The sequence below is a fragment of the Tyto alba genome, unplaced genomic scaffold (genome assembly GCF_018691265.1).
Source record: "Tyto alba isolate M040663 unplaced genomic scaffold, T.alba_DEE_v4.0 Super-Scaffold_5, whole genome shotgun sequence".
Lineage (NCBI taxonomy): Eukaryota > Metazoa > Chordata > Aves > Strigiformes > Tytonidae > Tyto > Tyto alba.
The window spans coordinates 23,053,773-23,073,627 of record NW_024881326.1 but is presented as its reverse complement, the minus strand read 5'-3'; the positions used below and the strand labels follow the sequence as shown (position 1 = coordinate 23,073,627).

Genomic DNA, 19,855 nt, shown 5'->3' with positions numbered 1-19,855 from the left:
TTAAAGTCACCTTTTATTTTAAGCAGGAGAGAAACAGCTCAAATTATCTGTGTGCAAGATATAATCGCATTAGTTTGTTCAGAAGAGGCCAAAATTTTAATGAGTTCCATTTTTAAGATCTAATATAGTTGATAAAAAACACCTTGTTCAATTTTTTTTTTTTATGTCTCAAGAGTATAAGATCTTACAGCCATTAATCAAAATGAAAGACTACAGACTACATTCAAGATTGTGAACTCATACTTCCACTTGAAGGGACAGTGAAAAAATTGTAACATTTCAATTTGCTGACATCATTTAGAAGCAAGCATTGAAAAATAGAAACTACGCAATACCTCTGAGAAAAGCCACACTTCTGCTTTTTGGTCTTTTATATATTTTACATTGATAAACATAAGTGAATGATTAAAAAAAAAAAATAATAGCTGCATGAATTAGATATTTATTTAAAGAAATTTATTATTAATTCACAGCCCAAAGCAGAAATTCCTATTTTCTAATTAATACTTTTAACATACAGAAGTAAATTAGTATTTTTAGATATGGTAACAAAACAGTAAGTCAACATAAGAGATTTGAAATGACAGGTCAGTTATATATAAACAGAAAACAAACTTCTGCAGATCATCCTCTCCCCTCCAATTGCTCTGTACCATTACAAGTAAAATCCTGACTTCAGAGAGTAGGTCACAAGCAACGCTAGTTTAAGAGCCTGTCTGAAATTGTATTTTGTTAAAGCAGGTTTAAACATTTAGTGGAAGGAAATCACACACAATATTTGTAAGCATTAATTATAAATTCAGTGTGTGCTTTGAAAATACTCTAAATGTGCCATAATGGAGACGGCATCAAACAGAATTGCTTAACAGCATCTAACTTGCCCACTCCCTTCCACTGCTGCTAGAGCAGCTGGTCCAATAAGGTAGCTCTTAACTCCTGGTATTGCTGCACCTTGGGACACACCCTCTTGTTTCTAATAAACTTCAGGTTTTCCTCTATTAAAGACATCTGCTGAGTGAATATGGTATGTTTTATCTATCCTCCACCACAAAACATGCTCAAAAAGTACCATGTACATCTGAACTGCTTTCCTACCATCATACTCAAAAATAGTTATTTGCAAATTCCTGTGTGATGTGCAGTGTGGCTAATGAAATTAGGATGGATACTGCAGTCTCACTCCTTTTTCCACCATCCTGTGGGCGTTGCACAAGCTCCTCTGATGAGGCAAACACACTACATAACAGTATGAAGGGATCAAAAGACAGGTGGCAATCCATTTTGCAAAACTCTAAGGTTGCAATTAAATTAATTCTGAGAAATAAATTAAGCTGGCCTCCTCTTGGGCAAGCATACACTACAGGTGGGTTTCTGTATACAGTTAAGCATCTTCTTTCCATACACCTGCTCAGTGAGGTCAAAACCACGTGCGTTTGATGTGGTCTTCCACAGGGCTGCTTATCTGTACGTACCGACTATACTGCTCACCCAGCTTGCTTAAACATTGGGAAGAAAACCTAAGCTTTCTATTACTGACTACAAATAAAAGCAATTTTTTTTAATCCTTCCATTTTATATAATTTCCCTAAGCAGGTCACTCCAAGTCAACTTAGCTACAATATTGTTCAAGTTTTTGGAGGAATAGGTATTAGTAGCACACAGTAAATTTGTACTGTTCCTGAGAAAATTAGACCTGAATTCCTTAAAAGATCAGTTTCACCTTCTTCCAGAGACTATTTAACACATTAGACTGACCAAACTATTTACATCCAGTCAGTACTACTTTCAGTAACTTTAACCCTGTTGCCTAGTTTCAAATAAAAAGCTAATACAGTGACTTCAAAAATGAAATCCCTTCTATCCTTAACTCCTCCCTGAAGGTTTCTCTGGGATGATGTTTTAGCAGACCAGCTTATGTTATCTGCTCATGAAAGAAAGCTGAGCCAATTATACTGCAAGGTGAAAGTTGAACTTTTTTTTTTTTTTTAATTTGGGGCATTTTTTTAGAAACCACTGCTGATGGGGCAAAAGAAGCTCCCTCTGGAGCTGCATGGCTGGTTTGCAGTTGACAATCATGAGAAATGCTACAGGTTTGGGTTGTTTTTCCTGTATATAGAAGAGAACTAAAGATTATAAAAATTAATAGTGCAGGATGGGCAGGCTGATGCACACAAGATCTAAAACTGGCAACTGATGAGTTTTCTTCCAACAAAGTACAAAATTCAGTAGGTGCATGAGGAATACTTACTAAGTCTCATTACCACAGAAATTCAGACAGTTCAAATTCCATGTTAAAAATAAAATTTTTCATCCTCATTAAAGTTTTAGCTAACTTTCAACTGTAATGATAAAGATGATATCAACTTTTCCATCCTCACCATTGACTCTACATGCCCAACAAACAAATATGAGAAATTCACACCTCCCACTTACAACTGTACAGCCACTGATTACGTCCACAGAAAGGACAAATCTCATCACCAGCACTAACTTGCCTGCCCCTGCCAGGACCTGGGGGCTGAATTTCTCACTGGTGTGCAAGTTCCTCGGCTCTCTTTGGGTTGTGGTGTTTATTCTTGTTGTTGCTGTTATATTTTGCAGTCATTATTTCAGATATGCAAAAGCAAGTACACATATTTATGAATAATGATTCATTTCCTTTATAACCCATTATATTTGTTTTAACGACCTTCAGCATTACTTTAGGAAGACAACTTAAAGGGGTGTGGTTAAGATTTGTGTAAAATTGATTACCATTTCACAGAGAAGTTAAACTATTCCTAATTCCAATTCCATAAAATACAAACATTACATGTGTTGGTCATATGCCAGTACACACAACTCACATAGCAGACACCCTGTGAAAGTAACTGGTTTATTTTTACGCCTGTATTTCATCTTTTATCAGAACGCTCTGGATTTTTCCAGAGTTAATAGACTATGCACACTGCTTATGTAGGTTACTTGTATCAGTTACAGTCAAGTCTTCAGAAAAAACAGCAAATTAGTGACACAAGACATGTCAAAGTGTACGATAAAGTGTGTGGGGCACATTCTAGGAAGCCATTAAATGAACAAGCCCATGCATCCTTAGTGGCAAACATATGAACATACAGTGAACACAAAAAATAAACTTGTCAGGTCAGAGGACAGACCTCGGCAAACACATCATTTCTACAGGAGGCAAGTTTTTTTCAAATGATGCTCAGAAACCAAAAAGCTGGAAGATGCTGTGACTTAGCCTGACCTACAACATTAACGCAGTGCTTTCTCTAGCACAGTAGCCAGTGAAAATTAAAACCGTAACAAAACAGAACTGCTGAAAAACAGACTGTCGATTAAATCCACAGGGAGAAGGAGGCTAAATTCTAGCCTGGGAACATAAACGAAGGACACAGTTCCACATTACACTTCGTTTGACCTACCACTTGCCTACCTTGTGCGGAACCTATCGAACGAAGCAGCTGCAGGATTCGAGAGCAGACGGCTGCCGCAGGGCCCGCAGTGCCAGCACAGCTACGTGCCTCCCACCAGACAAGCCTGGCGGCACCCGCACAGCCCTGGCACCCCCCAAAACAAGCAGCACCGTCCCTTTGAGCAGGACCTGATTAACTCTGGCATTGAGCGATACCCTTAAAAGAACTGCTTTAATCTCTAAATAAGTTGTAACCACAAAAGAGTCTCTCTCTAAATACAGAGAAGTATATGCCTAAAAAGGCATTTCTATCTGAAAAGTAGGATGCAGAACAGCCTGATGTAGGCAGTTTTCAACGTGAACTTCATACACGTCTCTGGGCATTAGCATAGCCTCCCAGTTTTTATAACAGGCACCAGAGTCACATTCCCCGAGAGCTGCATTAACATGTATCAAATATCACCTGATAATCAATAATTAACAAGCAGAACCGTTACTATTTTCCACCTAGTAACTAGAATTATGTAATTATTTAAACATTTTTCAATAGAAGTCCGTGCACAAAAGAAACCCTGTATCTTAAACCACAGAAGATACAACTGAAGCTGCCGACTTGCTCCGGTCAGCCAAGGTACTGCATTTTAAAAAACTCAGTGTCATAAAGGAAGCCAATAAACTGCTGAAATACAACTCTAGGTAACAGAGCAGATCTTATCCTAAGGGAAATTTAGTAACTGTGTTAAGTGAAGAAGTTTTACCCACCAAAAGCAATACCACCATGCTCATTAACTGCAATTACATAATATCCTTTCTTAATGTGCTTTTGAAATATGTTAAATAAAAATTTTATTCGACCTACTTTAGGAACACAAAATAAACGAAGCTTCAGCATGTTCACACAAGCTTAGAAGTCTTCAGTAACATTTTATTTATAAAAAAACCCAAGCCTCTCAGTATAGTATTTCACTCATACAGCAAGAGAAAACAGTTCTCTGAAGAAGACTGAACTATTATACACTGCTTATAAATCACATCCAAGTAAAACACCTGCAGTTTAAAACGGCACCATAAGCAGCAGGAAAATGCTATACTATATTGGATGCCGCTATATTATGCTCTCCAAGTCAGGGGCTTCATCAATTACAGCATAGCATAGTCCAACCCCAGGAAACGAATGGACTTTTCTTCCATTAGGTTGAATCCTACCAAGACCAGCTCCACACACAGCACTCCCAGCCTGGAACCAAACAAAGGGGGACAAGGAGGAGGCTGAAGATAACACACCACAGTGACAGTGAGTTTAAGGTGCCAGCACAAGGAGGGGACAAGGAGGCAGCGGGGACCCATGTCCCAAGACACAGGAAAGCCCAAGTGAGCCAAGCCAGCTCCCTGCCAGAGCCACGCAGACCGGACAGGTTAGTAACTCTCCTGGGTTCACATCAGCTTTGTCACTTGGATAGCAGCACTGCTCCGTCTCCCCCGCCCTTGGCCCAAACATTTGCGTCACCTCTTCAGCCACAGCTGCAGCTCCAAGCATCCTTCAGAGCTGTACACAGCACCCAGATGGTCTGGCAGTAGCAGCTGCCTAAAATGCCGTTGTCCTCCTACTGCTATCCCTACACCCACCATCCAGAGCAGGTCCCTACCAGTGACGATGCCCATACTCCTGTTTGTCCATGTCCAGATTATAAAGCAAGCATCTTCCAAGCCATTCCTCTATTAAAGGCAATGTGGGCTTCTGCCTCTGCAGTTATGACAGGAGGAAGGCTTTTAATCGCTCGCTCTCAAGAGCTCTGGAAGTACCAAGTTATAACTCATCCTACATGGATTGCTTTCATTTGTCAGGAGTTCCACTCTGGGGAATGTATGCCTCAGCTTTAGAGGAATCAGCTAAATACCACTCTGGGAGGGTTAATGAAAGGGCCAGTTCACATCAGACTGAAAACAAGTGATAACAATAGGAGGTGAAATCCTGCGAAACTTCCTAGTAAAATAACGTACACTTCAGTAGACTGAAATCTTCCAGTCTTCAGAAGTGACTTGTGGATAGCCAGCATACATTATCTGACAATAAAAGCAAAAAAGGCTCAGAACATTAAAGCCTATACTTCCCCATTTCATGCTGTAAAACCTTTTGGTACTCCTCTCCTGTATCACAGACCAGAGTATCAGAGCCACCCGCTTCACCGAGAAATTAAATCCATGGTATTTCCTTAAGCTACCATTCAAGTATCCATGTGACATGCCACCTTGAAATCACTTTCCACTAAACTCTGAGCCTTCTCATCTGCTGTTACTTTCGTCAGCCACATCCTTTACCTGCAGGCTTCATCTAAACCACATCCTTAGAATAATAATAAAAAAAAAATAAATAAATAAAAAAATATGCAAATAAAGGCCTGGGAAAAATGCTTCTAGATCAGGTTAGTCAGCATGATTTCAAATATCAATCACTTTCAACAAATTCACTAATTTTGGAGTGTTATTAATGGGTGAAGGTAGAAGCTAAGGGAACACCATGTTGCAGGTTAACTTAAAGGCATTAGTTTTCCTTAGTTTTCTGACAGCTATTTTGAACATGCTTTAAAAAGACACAACCACTGAACTGATAATTAAGGAAACACTAGTTCCTAAGGCTATCCATATCACAACACAGCACACACCACTCACTGGCTTATCATAAGCCAAACAGATGACATGAGAGTTGAATAAGATGTGTTTCACATGTTGGTAATTTAGCTTATTACTTAATAGCATGTGGACATTTTCTAACACTATAGGATTAATAGCCAAGATGAGATTTGGATTTCTAATTCTCCTTGCCCTAGAAAGGGACATTAAGAACCTCCCAAACATGAGGACTTTGAACAGCAGTACAACAGTCCAGCTCTCTGGGCTCCAATAATCGCCTCAAAAGAAGAGCCAGGGAAGCCACACAACTTTGAGATAACAGATTGGCAGGGAACAAAAAACCCAAAATCATTCTAGATGCCCCAACTTGTATCAAGAATCATTTCCATCCTTAAAATTCCTCTTAACTACACTGCATGAGTGATTATTCTCTGACATTATATACATTTGCTCTCAACTCCACAAGAAATCATAAGGTTTTGTCAAAGCAAACCAGCAAAGTTCTCTGCCTTACCTTTCAAACTGTGAAGCTTGCTAAATAGGACAGTTTAAAATGCATGAATGTTTTATCTCCAAACAGCACAGCTTAAATTGTTAGCTCATTCTATCCATGATCAGAAGCAGCAAGCTGAAGATTTAGCTGCATTCTAGTAAGATTTCAAAACTATTTAATAATCTACAAAAATATACATTTATCTGTTTCTACTAAACTAAACAAGCTTCTCAAAAAGCAGAAAGCAATCAGCCGTAACTATCTCCTTCTGTTACATACACTATTTTGTACAAAGAACTAAACAGCTTCCTGTGCCTTTATCAATTATTCTAATAAATGACCTAAGGCTACATAATTTGTCCACAACAATTTAATAATTACAGTATTTTCATCAAAGGAGAGTTCTGAGATGTTTAACATATTAACAGCGCCTAACATTTCAAGCATACCAACCAGCTTTTGAAAACCCTGGGTGAAACACTGCTCCCATGGAAGAATTAAACATGACATGGTCAGAGAGTTCTACAAAAGAAAATTAAATATTTTTCATTTGAACATTTGCACGTGAAGCATTTCAACTGCTGTAAAGAATTTAGATCCAGGAGTTTCCAAGAGCTGTTCATTTCCAATAGACTATATCCAAATCATGATATTTAACAATACAAAAGCCTTCTAATTTCTGTCCCAGTGAAAGCTGACAAATAGCATCAATAGCGTCTGCTGAAAATTTACACTTTACAAGCATGCTACTCACCCACACAGTCTCTCATAAGTCATCTATTTTGTACTGGGAAAATTCATCAGAATAATTTTCAGTGCATCAATTTAAGGATGCCTACTGCAACATCTGGAAAAAGCTATATAAAGAATACAGAGCACGTACATACATGAATATTTATCTATATATCCTTCAAATTAGAAAGTTTCAGGCTACCAACAACACAAAAACATCTGAGCATTTTGATCAACATAAGAATATCTTTAAAGGTGCCTGCTTCCTTGGATGCATAAACCATTTAATCAACACCCAGTAAATGGCAAGTTTCATATAAGGAAAACACCACACACGCGCCAGATAGGAAAGGTCAGGCTGAAGACCTGTTTAGCCAAGCTACCTGTCTCAGAGCAGCCAATTCAGGAGTGATGGCAGTAACAGGACACTGTACTCCGGCAGGTTCCCTCAGCCAGCGTTTCAGGGACTTCCCACAAACTGCATCCAGAATGCAGTCTTTACCACTCTGCAATGCACTTTTTTTTTTTTTTTCTTCCACTAATTTGTCTAATCACATTTCAAACTTATTTGTGCTCAAGATAACCCGTGACAATGGAGTCTTAATATAATTATACACTAGATAACAGTGGAGTCTCACAATATAATTACACATTACAGGAAAGTGTTCTTCAGCTACTACCTCAATAATTCCATAACGCACCACCCCTAGTTGTCTTCCCACCTCCGGTGTCATACTGGCTGCAGGCTTCCCCAGAACTGTTTTCCAAAGAGTGCTTCCCTCCCGAGCCACCCCTCTGACTTACTGTACCGCCTCTTAACCGCATAAAGAGCTGGCAGCACATCCACATTGAACTACACAATGTGTTGTCTAGTTATGTTAATTGAACAGGAACAGTTTCACTGGGGTTTAGCCATTAAAAAAAATAATTACTTGCATACACAAAGCATCTCAACTCTCTTACTGTTCATGGCAGGATCCCAGGGCTATGTTTCGCCATTCCCAAGTAGTCCAGGTTAATTTTGACATCTAGAACAAGGTTCAGGGAGAGAAAAAAAATTGTCACACACGTTTGCAAACTATTATTCACTGTAGATGTTATTTTAAAGAACTGCAGGGTACAACATCTCCAACAGAGTTAACTATTGGCTTCTGCAGCTTTTTGAGCTCTGTCTCTACTGTGAATGGAAAATTGGATAGCCCCACTTCTTGCCTGGAGCGAAAGTTCACATCACTCAAAACAAATCTGTGGCATCCCACTCTTTTTTCCACGTATACAGAGTACTTCAAAGACAATTCTGCAAGACCACAGCTTCAAATAAAAATCAATTTCAACAATAGCATGGAAAAAAAAGAGCCAGAGCTAATTTTTACTGTTAAACTAGTCAGTGTCTCTGTGTATCTCAGAAGTAAAGCCACCATTTTATGTAAATCACTAAATGCATATAACTCACAGAAGGTACAGAAGTCTTAACAGAAGTAACACCTTGCATCGTGATACCAAGCTAAACACACTCTTCATAAATTAACCCCACAGTTGGTATTACAGCAAGAAGCTATCAGGCTGGGCTTGCAAAAAGAGCACCAGTCACAAGGGAGTTGAAATGGCACCGTTACAGCAAAAGGTTCCATAGCCACTTGGAAATCGTCCTACTGGCCAGCATGAACAACTGAAGAGCAGGAGCTGGAGACACTGCTTTTCTTTTTAATCCTGAAGAGATAACACATCCAATTGAAAAGGAGAAAAGCAGCAAGCTACCCCAAAATGCAAAGAGCAATTAGCAGTATTGTCATTTGCAATGGCAGTCTTTTTTTTTTTTTATTCATTCTAATGCAAAGCAGAGTAAGGAAACGCCAGCAACAACACCGGCGGCTTTTGCTTCCTCTCCGTTTCCTCTCAGAAAAAAAAAAAAATCGAAACATTACACTTGGCAACTCATATTCTCACATTCAGTTAGCAACAGTAAGTGACGGTCACTTCTACAATACAATGAACGAACATTTTCTTCATTTACAAGCCCTTGCTAACCTGAAGTTTTTCATCCAGTTAAAACAATGAAACAATACTAACAACAAAATCACATAGGAAACCGCAAGTTAACCAACAGTAACAGAAAATAAATTAAACACGATGGGACATTCAAACTTCGTAACCAAAACAAAGGAGTTACCTGAAGATTTGAGAGGTTACCGCAGTCTTACTTCTTCTATCTTTTGATATTCCTCCTTAAAATGCGTCAAATTATTTTGCTTTTAATAGATGCATATCTATGTACGCCAACCATCAGCAAGACACATGCTCCATAATTAAAAGAATATTAATGTGTCAGGGACGACACAAACAAGTCATCAGGAAGCCTCTAGGGACATTTTGGTGAAGCAAGCCAGAAAGACAAGAAGTTAGAAAGCAGTTCCTGGGGGCAAGAAACCCTCTAAAACTGGGAGCAAGATCCAGGCTTCCCACCATCCCCTTCAGAGCGTTTTGCATAACCTGCATCTCTGCAAAGCCACGTCAGGCGACTCCAGTGACACACACAAGCATTACAGCGGAGGGCCTTATGAAAGGCCCTCAGTAATGAAAATCTCAAACAATGTCAGACTTGTTAGACACATCTGGGATGGCACTGAAACAATGAAGTCAATACAAAGATAGCGATTTTCCTCCAACCCACTCATTTTTTCCCTCCTCCATTTTCTTTTTCCACCATTATTGATTCTTAACCCCACGTTCAAGACTGTAAAGTGTTGCCATGCAACCTCATCTCTTGAATATTCGCATTTTCCAGCCCAACTCCCTCCTACCATTAATTTCACTAATGAGTAAACAATCTAAAGTAGTAATGGGAGCACAGACTTTTCTGTACACACGTGCAGAAGACAGGATGCTGCTGCACAGCAGCCCCGCACCACGTCCCACGGTGCCCCCCAGCCTGGCAGCAATGGCAGAACAGGGATAGCACTCCAGCCACCCCCTGCACCCCCATAAACCATGCCTACGTTCAACCACTTCTTTCACTCCACACCAGCAGATCACTACAGCCTAACGAGAAAATACATTCATTCCCTATGAGGACAATGACCTGGGGATTCTCTGGCTTCACGTGTATTCACAGGGTTGTTTGCAGGACAGAGGTTCACGTTTCTGCCTGTCAGGCAGCCTGTGAACCTCTGCCCTGGGTTTGGATGTCCTCTAGATACATCTGTGTGGTGGAAGAGCTCAGCACCCTCAGCTGCTTGTCCCTGCTCTCTGCCAGAAGGCTGCCAGCTGAGCTGCTCGTAGGTACTTTCTAAATTATTTACTCAGGATCAACCAATACAAAGAGTGATTATTTAGGCTGCTTAAACCACCCCAGCTTATTTTGGTTGGCATTCCGCGGAAGAGCTCACGTAATTGTCTCAGCTGCCAGAGGTAAGGTTTACAAGCCCCCCTCACTGAAATACTTGCTCCTTCTACAAACCAAGAATGATGGCCAACAGCAAAACCAGACAAGAAACCCCTGCCGGCATCCAAAAGAAACTAGGGCTCTTGGCACACTTACCACCCAAGGAATGAGTTTTAAGAGGAGGGACAATCTTGCTTGCATTTGCTCAGCCCTTTCCAGAGAAGTAATTTCCCCTCGCTCTCAGAGCAGATACAACTCACCGAGCTGCACAAGGCAGGACAGCCACGTGAGCACCTGCAGCAGCACCGCATGTAAGCCTCTGCCCTTGAAGAGAGGCAAGAGACCCTGGTAAAAATCTATCAAGTTGCCTTAAGGCTACAAGTTTGGAAAGAGAAAAATGCTGCCACCATAGGCTAAAGTTAGACTGCAAGCTTGCTAAGACATTGCCTACGATGTTAACTGCTTTGCTGTTCTGCTGGACTCACCCCACCCACCACACACAAACCCCACAAAAATAACAGGTGAAAGACAGACTACAACAGCATAACAAATTTTGAGAACAGAAACTGCCTTTTTGGTCTGTGCATGCAAAAAACTATGACACCAAGATCTTGGTCCATCGCTGTGGCTCTTAAACAGTACCATCAATTTTAGAGGGAAAAAAAAATTAAGACAATTGACTAGATAGGATAGTATTAACATCAGTTAATGTACTCAGAGTTTATACAATATAGTTTCTTATTAATTATTATCATTTTCTTTAAAAAAAAAGGAGTTAAGTATTAAATCCTTAAACTTAGTATCAACTGAAAATAGCAAACTTTCTAGAAGTCCATGACATCAGGTATATAGATCAGCAAAGCCATTTTATTAATAAAGAAAAAAAATAATAAAATTAAGGTATTGTGGTAGAAAAACACAAGTAAAACCAAAAAACACTACACACAAACCACCTCTGAATCTCTTGGTAAAAGGAGATACTAGGGAGTTGTATTGTGGTGCACTTAGAGCCCCATTGCAAACTCCTCCATGTCGTCAGCCTTTACATTAAAATAAACTACTAAACCACTCCCGACAAATTAGCCTACTTGCAAAGATGTGGGCCAGGCTCTCTCATGGGAAGCGATACCACCAACATCACTAAGGTGAGAAGCTGCGTTAACGACCCTTCCACCAATTCCAAGACAGCCAATAACATGATCATCTCATTACTGCTCTCCTTTAAATAACAAAACTCCCTGTTTGAAAATGTTGTCCTTGATGTCCAAACTCTGGCGAGAGATATGGTACCAAGTCTCACCTGCATTACAAAACTCCCCACATTAGCCCTTCTCCCATTAAAGATGGCAGTGGTTTGTATTGCCCAAGTCTAATGAAGAACGGAGACAGTGAATGATTACGGATTTACCGTTACGCCTCCGTGACAAATGTGAGCAGCCGCAAGAGACTGGTCTGCTTTGCATAGCCACCAAGGGAGCAGCATAAGGCAACTCGAGCAATCTAGTAAATTCAGATTCAGTATTGCTGAATTATCGAGATTGATCCTTTGATTCTTTTGTATCTCAAGAGTTTAGTTCATGATTTCCAGTTTGAAGATGTAAGCTTGCCAAGTCTTTAGTTTATATAAAACGTATTTCATAGAGTATATACCCTGATGGAAATACTTTAATTCCACTGTATAAAAATAAACTCAGAAAAGCAAACACAAAATCCCAGCTTAAATTATCTCGATGTAACATCATCGCTGTTAAATTACAATTTAACATTAGACAACAAAACTGGTTACATACGCTTTCTGTTAAAAGCTTCCAACACAGACAAGAAATAAAATACAGTTTCTAATAAGTGACAGCAATGTAACTGCGTACATATTTTGTATCTTCTAGTTGCTACTACTTAAAGTTACTCACTAGCAGGGAGCGGAAAGATGATCAGTGAGGGGAGGCGGGGAGGGGATAAACTATTAATACAAGTCTGCTATGACTGCCCCCCGTGGTGGATAATCAGCTTCTAAAAAAATATACATACAGAATACATGCCAACGTCTGTAGGATTCTAGTGCCACTCGTGAATTGCTTTAAATAACGGGTGTGCTACTCACTTCCTCTGTTCTATTCAAAATCTGTGGGCAGCCATAAACTTGCCCAGAACCATGCCTGTTTCGCAACGCTGAAGCTACTTGAGAATCAGGCACCGAGAAGCCAAAAGTTGACACGGCAGAAGAGGAGCCCACTTCTCCCTCCTGGCTTCCTTCAGGAGCCAAATAACATCGGTGAGCAGGATGCATGCCAGTGCCTGGATTCCTCCAGAGCAGACACAAAAGCTTTCCCCCTCCCTTACTGTAGTGCAGAATTCATGCTTTCGTGTAAAGATTTTACTGAAAGCATTAATTTATGCAGATCGTTCGGCTCCTGCACAGGTGGAAAACTAGCTGGAGAACAGCAGTCCCAGGAACGTATCTTCAAAGGCACCTGGAAACACGACTGGTTTGAAGTGAGAGCACTGCCTCAGTCCTGCAGTGCTGAGGTTGATGCTCCATTCCCAGCACCCGCTGGGAGAAGCAATCCTGCTTTCCCTCCGCTCTACCTGTGAGAGCGCTACCAAGGTGTAGCCACAGGGTGAGTTAGCAAACTGATAAAAACCTTCCCGAGTGGGTTAGTTTCCCATGAGATAAGCAGCATGAAAGAAATAACACAAGCGTTAGCTCTGCCAAGGGAGCTGCAGCGGGAAATCAGGGCACAAGACAGGACCACCCAGAGATGCATCAGATGAGGTACCTGCAGCACCAAACTGCCTCCAAAGCCTCTAGCATCAGATTTTGCTCCACAAGTGAAAATCTGTTGGTTGATTTTCAATCCACAACAGGTTTATGAACAAGCTTAAAATAAATCTTTCACATTTATTTCTTAAAAAATTATTTAAATCTGTAGAAAATATACTAAAACAACGTATAACATGAGCAGAGCTTCAACTTTAGAGAGCTGGGTTTTGTGCCAGTAGAGTAAAAACCTGCTGGATATTTCAGATCATCATCTTAACATACTGCTGGTTATTTCATATTAGCATTATCAGATAAGGTCAGTTATTCAAAAGAATCAAAGTTCCCACGATGCTAAATGAAGCACATGTGGAACACATTCAGCTCGACACTAGAACAGACCACTCGCATGGAGATCCCAAAAAACAATCAGGAAAAAGGAACTGGGTTGAAATTCAGACGTTTATTTTTGCGTTCTTCAACCTACATGATTCTCTAATAATTAATCATTATCACTTGTACACCTCAAAAATTCTGCTTTATTTTTTTTGTCACATGGAACCTCACCTTCCTTGTAAGAACAGTTTGCACTTGACCCGGAGATGTACTCAAGCTCGTTTACAACTTATCGCGGTTTTCATTTGTCATGCTGCTAAATCCTGGTTTGCAATTCCTGAATGCTATAGACTGTCAAAATTGCCCTTTCCGTTTATTTTTCTCACCAAAAATAAAAGAAGAAAGTTCTTCCCTCACTTCCCTGCAAAGATGGAAATTTACATTCATAACCATTGTGATGCTGAGCACTGCAATACCTGTTAAAACATTTACTTTGAAGTCCTCAGAGTTAGGACAGGCACGAAAATCATTGCATCCCTGGTATTAACCATGAGACTTGTGCACCCATTCCCACACGATTCATACCAACTGTTTTTCTACTAGCAAGGGGGAACAGCTTGGACAGGACCTTGGTCCTGAAGCAGCTTATACCTCCCACCTTGAGGCAAATTAAGCGACTTCCAAGATGCAGGACAGACAAGTACATATGCCAGCAGGCAGGAGCCAACGGAAGGTGCCTGACATCATGATCATGTGTAAAAAGTCCTGCTGCTTTGACTGCTGACAGCCAGTTCCGCTTCTGGTCCCATCCACATCTGCACATCAGCAGTTTTGCCCTGTCGATAGCACCATTGTCCAGGCACCCCTCCAGAGCAAGGTCCCTTGGAAAGGAGCAGCAGAACACATAACCTGACAGTTCAGGCAGACATGGGGCACCTGGTAAGACTGATGTCCTTTAGTATAGAAACAGAAAAAGGTTTTAAGTCTTCCCTAAAATTTAAGCAACCTCAAGTCGGAGCAAAAGCTTTGAGAACTTCTTTGAAAGCAACACTTCTGTTCACAATCTATTTTCATTTCTACTCTCACCTGTACGTAAGCCTTCTCATATCATAGATATTTCCTATTAAAGAAACCAAGAAGAATAGCTTTAAAAACAGAGAGTGTGTTGGCATTGCCAAATATATCTCACACATTTCACAACTATAGAACACATCACCAAGCAGCTGCATCAATCACAAAGAAGTTAAAACAAAAGCCCCGAGAAATCATATGACCAGTGTCATTAGTATTTACAACAAAGCACTGTTTCCACAAAAGGAAACAGAACTACGTATTTCCCACAGCAAGTTTAAAGCAAAAATACTGAAAACATAAATCAGTGCCTTCTTCAAAATATTAGTACACCTGATTCACTTCAAAATAAGCATGGAAGACATCAAATTCACTTAGGACACTGAACATGGAAAGACCTCTGAATTTTCTTACTGTTAGTCTTCTGAAACACACAGGCTAATTAAAGGAGTCAGAATTAAATTTTGTTCCAGCTTGCAAGCTCCTCTTGGGTTCAAACAGATCCCTTCTTACCTCATAATACAAAAGATATCTTCAAGAAATCCACTTCTGACACACTCTTGTCAGGAACACCAAGTCACACATGGCAATTTCCTGTATCTCCCATCTCAAGGCACTTACAACTTTCCCTTGTTGGATCCTTCTGACACAGGATACAGGCTCTCTGCACTACATGGTATAGGTGTGATTTCACCCCAGAACACTTACTACTGTGTAAAACCCTTAGAGACAAAGTCCTATGAAAATAATTCAGATGAAACCAGCAAATTTACCAATTAACCTGAATGCGCACTGAAAGCATGCCTTTTCTTCCAGAAACTACTACACTGAAAAACTAGGATGTAATTAAACAAAGGCACTTTGCTTAGGGATAGCAAATACACTAAGAAAAGTTTCTTCCACACTAGCATTTTTAATTTATCCATAAAGTTCTCATCTCCCAATTTTAAGAAACCTGTTGCATCACAAACCATTAAAAAGAAAACCGTAAAAAAATTTCCATCCAGTATTCTGACAATGCAATACAGGTGTGAGAATTTTTAAAAGCTCAAAGCAGAGAACCTTGAAAGGAAAGCAGAACATATGTTGCCCCATCTATTTAAGCTTTTACCTCCCACTCACACTGACACCCCGATACACAATGCCAGATTTGTGACAAAGGCATCCATCCCTGTGAACCTAGCCCGAGGCCATCAAAGTCAACTTTCATATTGAGTCATTAGAAAAGTTTTGTACTATTGATACAGTGAAACTGCCAAACAACCAACGCTTCCTCTGAGACTGCTAGCTCTTAAAACAAATGCTTCATAATTGTTCAATTTTTGCCAATAGTGCAGCTTCTCAGAAAGTTTTGACAGCATAGATATATCAACTAAAAGAGTAAAGAAAAAAAAAAGCCATGTGCTAAGCATCACAGCTACTTCTACAACGTAACAGCCATGAAAAAGCAGAGTGTTTCTGACAGCTTTTGTTGTGGTGTTTGTGGAGGTGAGACAGTAGTGCCAGCTGAAACACTCCTAGCAGAACACACTGCAAATTCATTTGGAGTCTCTAGAACATGTTTCTTTGTAGTGAGAACTAATTACCCCTTTCTAATAGCTGGACCACACTAATGAAGGATTCATCATCAATCTCACACTCTGCCTCTGCAGCCATATCAGCTGGACATACTCCCTTCTCTGCTTCACCCCACTCAGCCCTCCTTTGAGCGAGCCAAATCCTCAGAGGCTGTTTAAGATGATCCCCAAGCTCATCATCTCCCCAGACGTGCTCTGCTGTCCTTCGTGGGACTGCACTGCAAACTGGATCAGGGAGTCTGTGCGTGACCCTTTTTTTCTGGCTGAGTAAGTTTGCTGATCTGCTTCATGCTTAGCATCACCATAAGTTGTGCCAGTGATATCACAAGTCGCAGAAGTCCCCAACCCACCATTACTGCTATAGATCAGGTACAGTTGAACTACAGCCTCAGACGACTTCCACTTTAGTGAATCTTTTACAGAAGAGCAGAAGAAACTCTTTAAAAGAATTTTTTAAAATGCTGGCTGGGGCAAAGTCACTTTAATTCATTTTTGACACCTGGTATCAAGCCAAGGCTCACTAGAAACAGTCTTGCTTCCTTGAAGCAGAGCAGCATGCTAATTTGTGCTGGCAGCTCACTACAATTTTTTGAACTTCAGAAGTGAAAGATGATGTTGAAAAGCACAATTTTGAAAATCACAGAATCTACGTGCATTTAGGATGGCATTTAATCCTAGTTACTACACAATTTTTTTTTTTACTATCAACACTCTTCAGCGTATTCTAGCATTAAACCGGATTGCTGAACAGGCTTTAAGATGAAATCAGAGAAGTGGGGAGAGTGCCCTGAAGGTTTGGTCATTAGCATTATCTCTGTGTGTAGCTCACTGGGTAAAGAATAAGGAAGACTCCTCTGTGGCATTCTATTCAAATGTATGAGCCATATTTAAATGGATAAGGAACATATTTCTGATGCAGATTTCACAGCAGGTCCAAGTCAGCATCTGTTTCATTAACACTCAGAACGCCCAAGCTAAAGAGCCCTTTGCCATACAAAGCTGAAATAGATGTGCACCTTGCACATCCTGAATTATACACAGGACCCGAGCCAAGACTCCAAGGGCTCTCAAGTTGGTATCGCACTTTTCATATGGAGGCAAAAAGTCCCGAACAGTACCTAGTAAAAACAGAGCTTGGCCTAAATTTTATGCAAAGAGGGAGAAGAGGAAACCGTCAAGTTAATTACAACCCACAAGTACATCCCCATTTCTAATGGCTGCATCCCAGAACTGATCCCCAAAACTCCTTCCTGCACCCAGACCCCGACCAGCCTATTTAAAGACCAGGGAACAATAAACACTGATGAGCAGAACTGGTCGGGGGAAGGAAAAAAAAAAAAAAAACAACTCTTACAGTGACTGCAAAACAATGCCTGGAAAAGGAGCCTGGAAGACGCTGTCTCAGAGAGGCACAAAGCACAGCAGCCGGGTCCCGAACCAAACCCCCAGCGGGGTCAGGCCCTGCACTGCTCCCCGCTATTCCTTCCCGGGACCCCCGTCCTGCAGGACCCCTGTGCCTGTCCTCGCTAACCTGCCCCCCCCCAGCACCCCCAGAGGCACGGTACCCCTTCTTCTCTCCCTCTTGCCCCCAGCGCACCCCTCCGCCTTCCCCCTCGCAGGGCACCCCCTATTTTCCTCCCTCACAAACCGGGTTTCCCCTCACAGAGGGGCATGAAGGGGGTGGAGAGGTGTGTGTATCCCCCTACATGCGCAACCGGGACACCCCCCCGCCCCCTCACGCAGGGATTGCAAGGAGCGATCCCCTCAGGGCAGGACCCCCCCCCCCGCCGTCGCCCCGGCCCCGCGCTGCTCACCGAGGGCGGCCCCGCTGCCCGCCGGGCGACCCCCCCCCCCCCCGCCCTCGGCTGCACAGGCCCCGTGGGGACCCAACCCCCACCTCACCTGCGGAGCGCGGCCGCCCGCCCGGCCCCGGCCGCGGGCCCCGCTCCGGAGCGTCCCCGAAGTCCCGAGCGCGGCCCCGCCGCGCGCGCGCGCGCCCACCCGGCCCCGCCTCCCGGCCCCGCGCGTCACCGCCGCGCCAACACAGCCGGCGGGCCTGCGCGCATGCGCACTGGGGAGGTGGCGGGCAACGCGCGGCAAGGGGGGTGGGGCTGGCGGAGTGGGAGGGGCGGGAGCGGGAGGGGGCGGGGTTATAGGAAAGGGGTGTGGCCTTTGTGCCCGAGGGGCGGGGCGGGGCGGGAGGGAAGGAGGGATGGGTGGACAGATAGACGGGTGGACAGATGGACAGACGGACAGATGGAGGGGTGGACGAACAGACAGACGGATGGAGGGATGGATGGATGGATGGATGGATGGATGGATGGATGGATGGATGGATGGATGGATGGATGGATGGATGGATGGAGGGATGGATGGATGGATGGATGGATGGAGGGAGGGATGGAGGGATGGATGGATGGATGGATGGATGGAGGGAGACATGGAGGGAGGCATGGAGGGATGGAGGGATGGATGGAGGAAGGGATGGATGGGTGGACAGATGGATGGAGGGAGGGAGAGAGGAATGGACGAATGGACACACGGACAGATGGATGGGTGGAGGGAGGGATGGGTGGATGCGGAGCGAGCGAAGGAACAAAATGCCGAGATGGACTCAATGTGGGTGATAAAGCATAGATCACTTTATTGGTCCAGGGTACATATATTTATACAGACAATGATAATTATTATGCCTACTAGTCACTAGCTGATTGGCTTAAGCTCGAAAGGTCGTTTTCGCACGGTCCACCTACTTGCAGTTAGCTAACAGCACAAGCTCCTCATTACACTAAGTTTCTCAGGCCACTATTTCTAATTCCTCTTAACTTGTTTTCGATACACAACGGTACCATAACACTACGTTTCTCAGGGCACTATTTCTAATTCCTCTTAACCTGTTTTCTACACACCACGGTACACAAGGACGAAGCGTCCTTGACATTCTTCATGTATCAGCAGCTGCAAGCAGCTGCAGGCAAACCCTAGTGGGACCCAGCATCAGCGAGGCAGCATCAGCCCCTAGAACAGGCTCTGATCATACAATTGCTCAGTGGGCTCAGGACCCTTGTCTCTGAGCCATTCTCCAACAGGTGGATAGATGGATGGACAAACAGATGGAGGGAGGGAGGGAGGGAGGGAGGGAGGGAGGGAGGGAGGGAGGGAGGGAGGGAGGGAGGGAGGGAGGGAGGGAGGGAGGGAGGGAGGGAGGGGTGGGTGGATGGATAGATGGATGCATGGATGGACGGACAGACGGATAGATGGATGGACAGATAGATGGACGGATGGAGGGATGAAGAAAAGGAGGAAGGGAGGAACTGGCTGGGGTGCGCAGGGACAGGAGCTCCACCAGTGAGGGCTCCTCTACAGGAGCACAGTGCATCAGGAGAGCTGCTGGCAGAACAGGGAAGACAGAAAGAGGCAACAGCAGTCCTTGGTGACTGAGCAAATGCGAGAGATAGAT

At 42.6% G+C, this 19,855-nt stretch overlaps 1 protein-coding gene across 5 annotated transcripts in view; it reads right to left on the bottom strand.

The window, feature by feature from the left end:
• KLHL13 (kelch like family member 13) overlaps window positions 1-18,412 on the bottom strand; it is an 85,747-nt gene extending 67,335 nt beyond the window's left edge. For 2 of the 5 annotated variants that reach the window (XM_042807152.1, XM_042807154.1), the window contains exons 1-2: window positions 18,298-18,412; window positions 8,235-8,299 (exon numbers count right to left, since the gene is read on the bottom strand). Coding sequence is in view for 1 of the 5 variants with exons in the window: in XM_032991832.2 (XP_032847723.1) it covers window positions 8,204-8,209 (6 nt within the window). In the remaining 4 variants the exon portion in view is untranslated. Of the gene's footprint in view, window positions 1-7,293; window positions 7,313-8,203; window positions 8,300-9,441; window positions 9,749-18,297 lie in introns of those variants that run through there. The other 3 variants (XM_032991832.2, XM_032991834.2, XM_042807153.1) reach the window with 3 other exon arrangements.
• Between the last annotated feature and the right edge of the window lie 1,443 nt (window positions 18,413-19,855).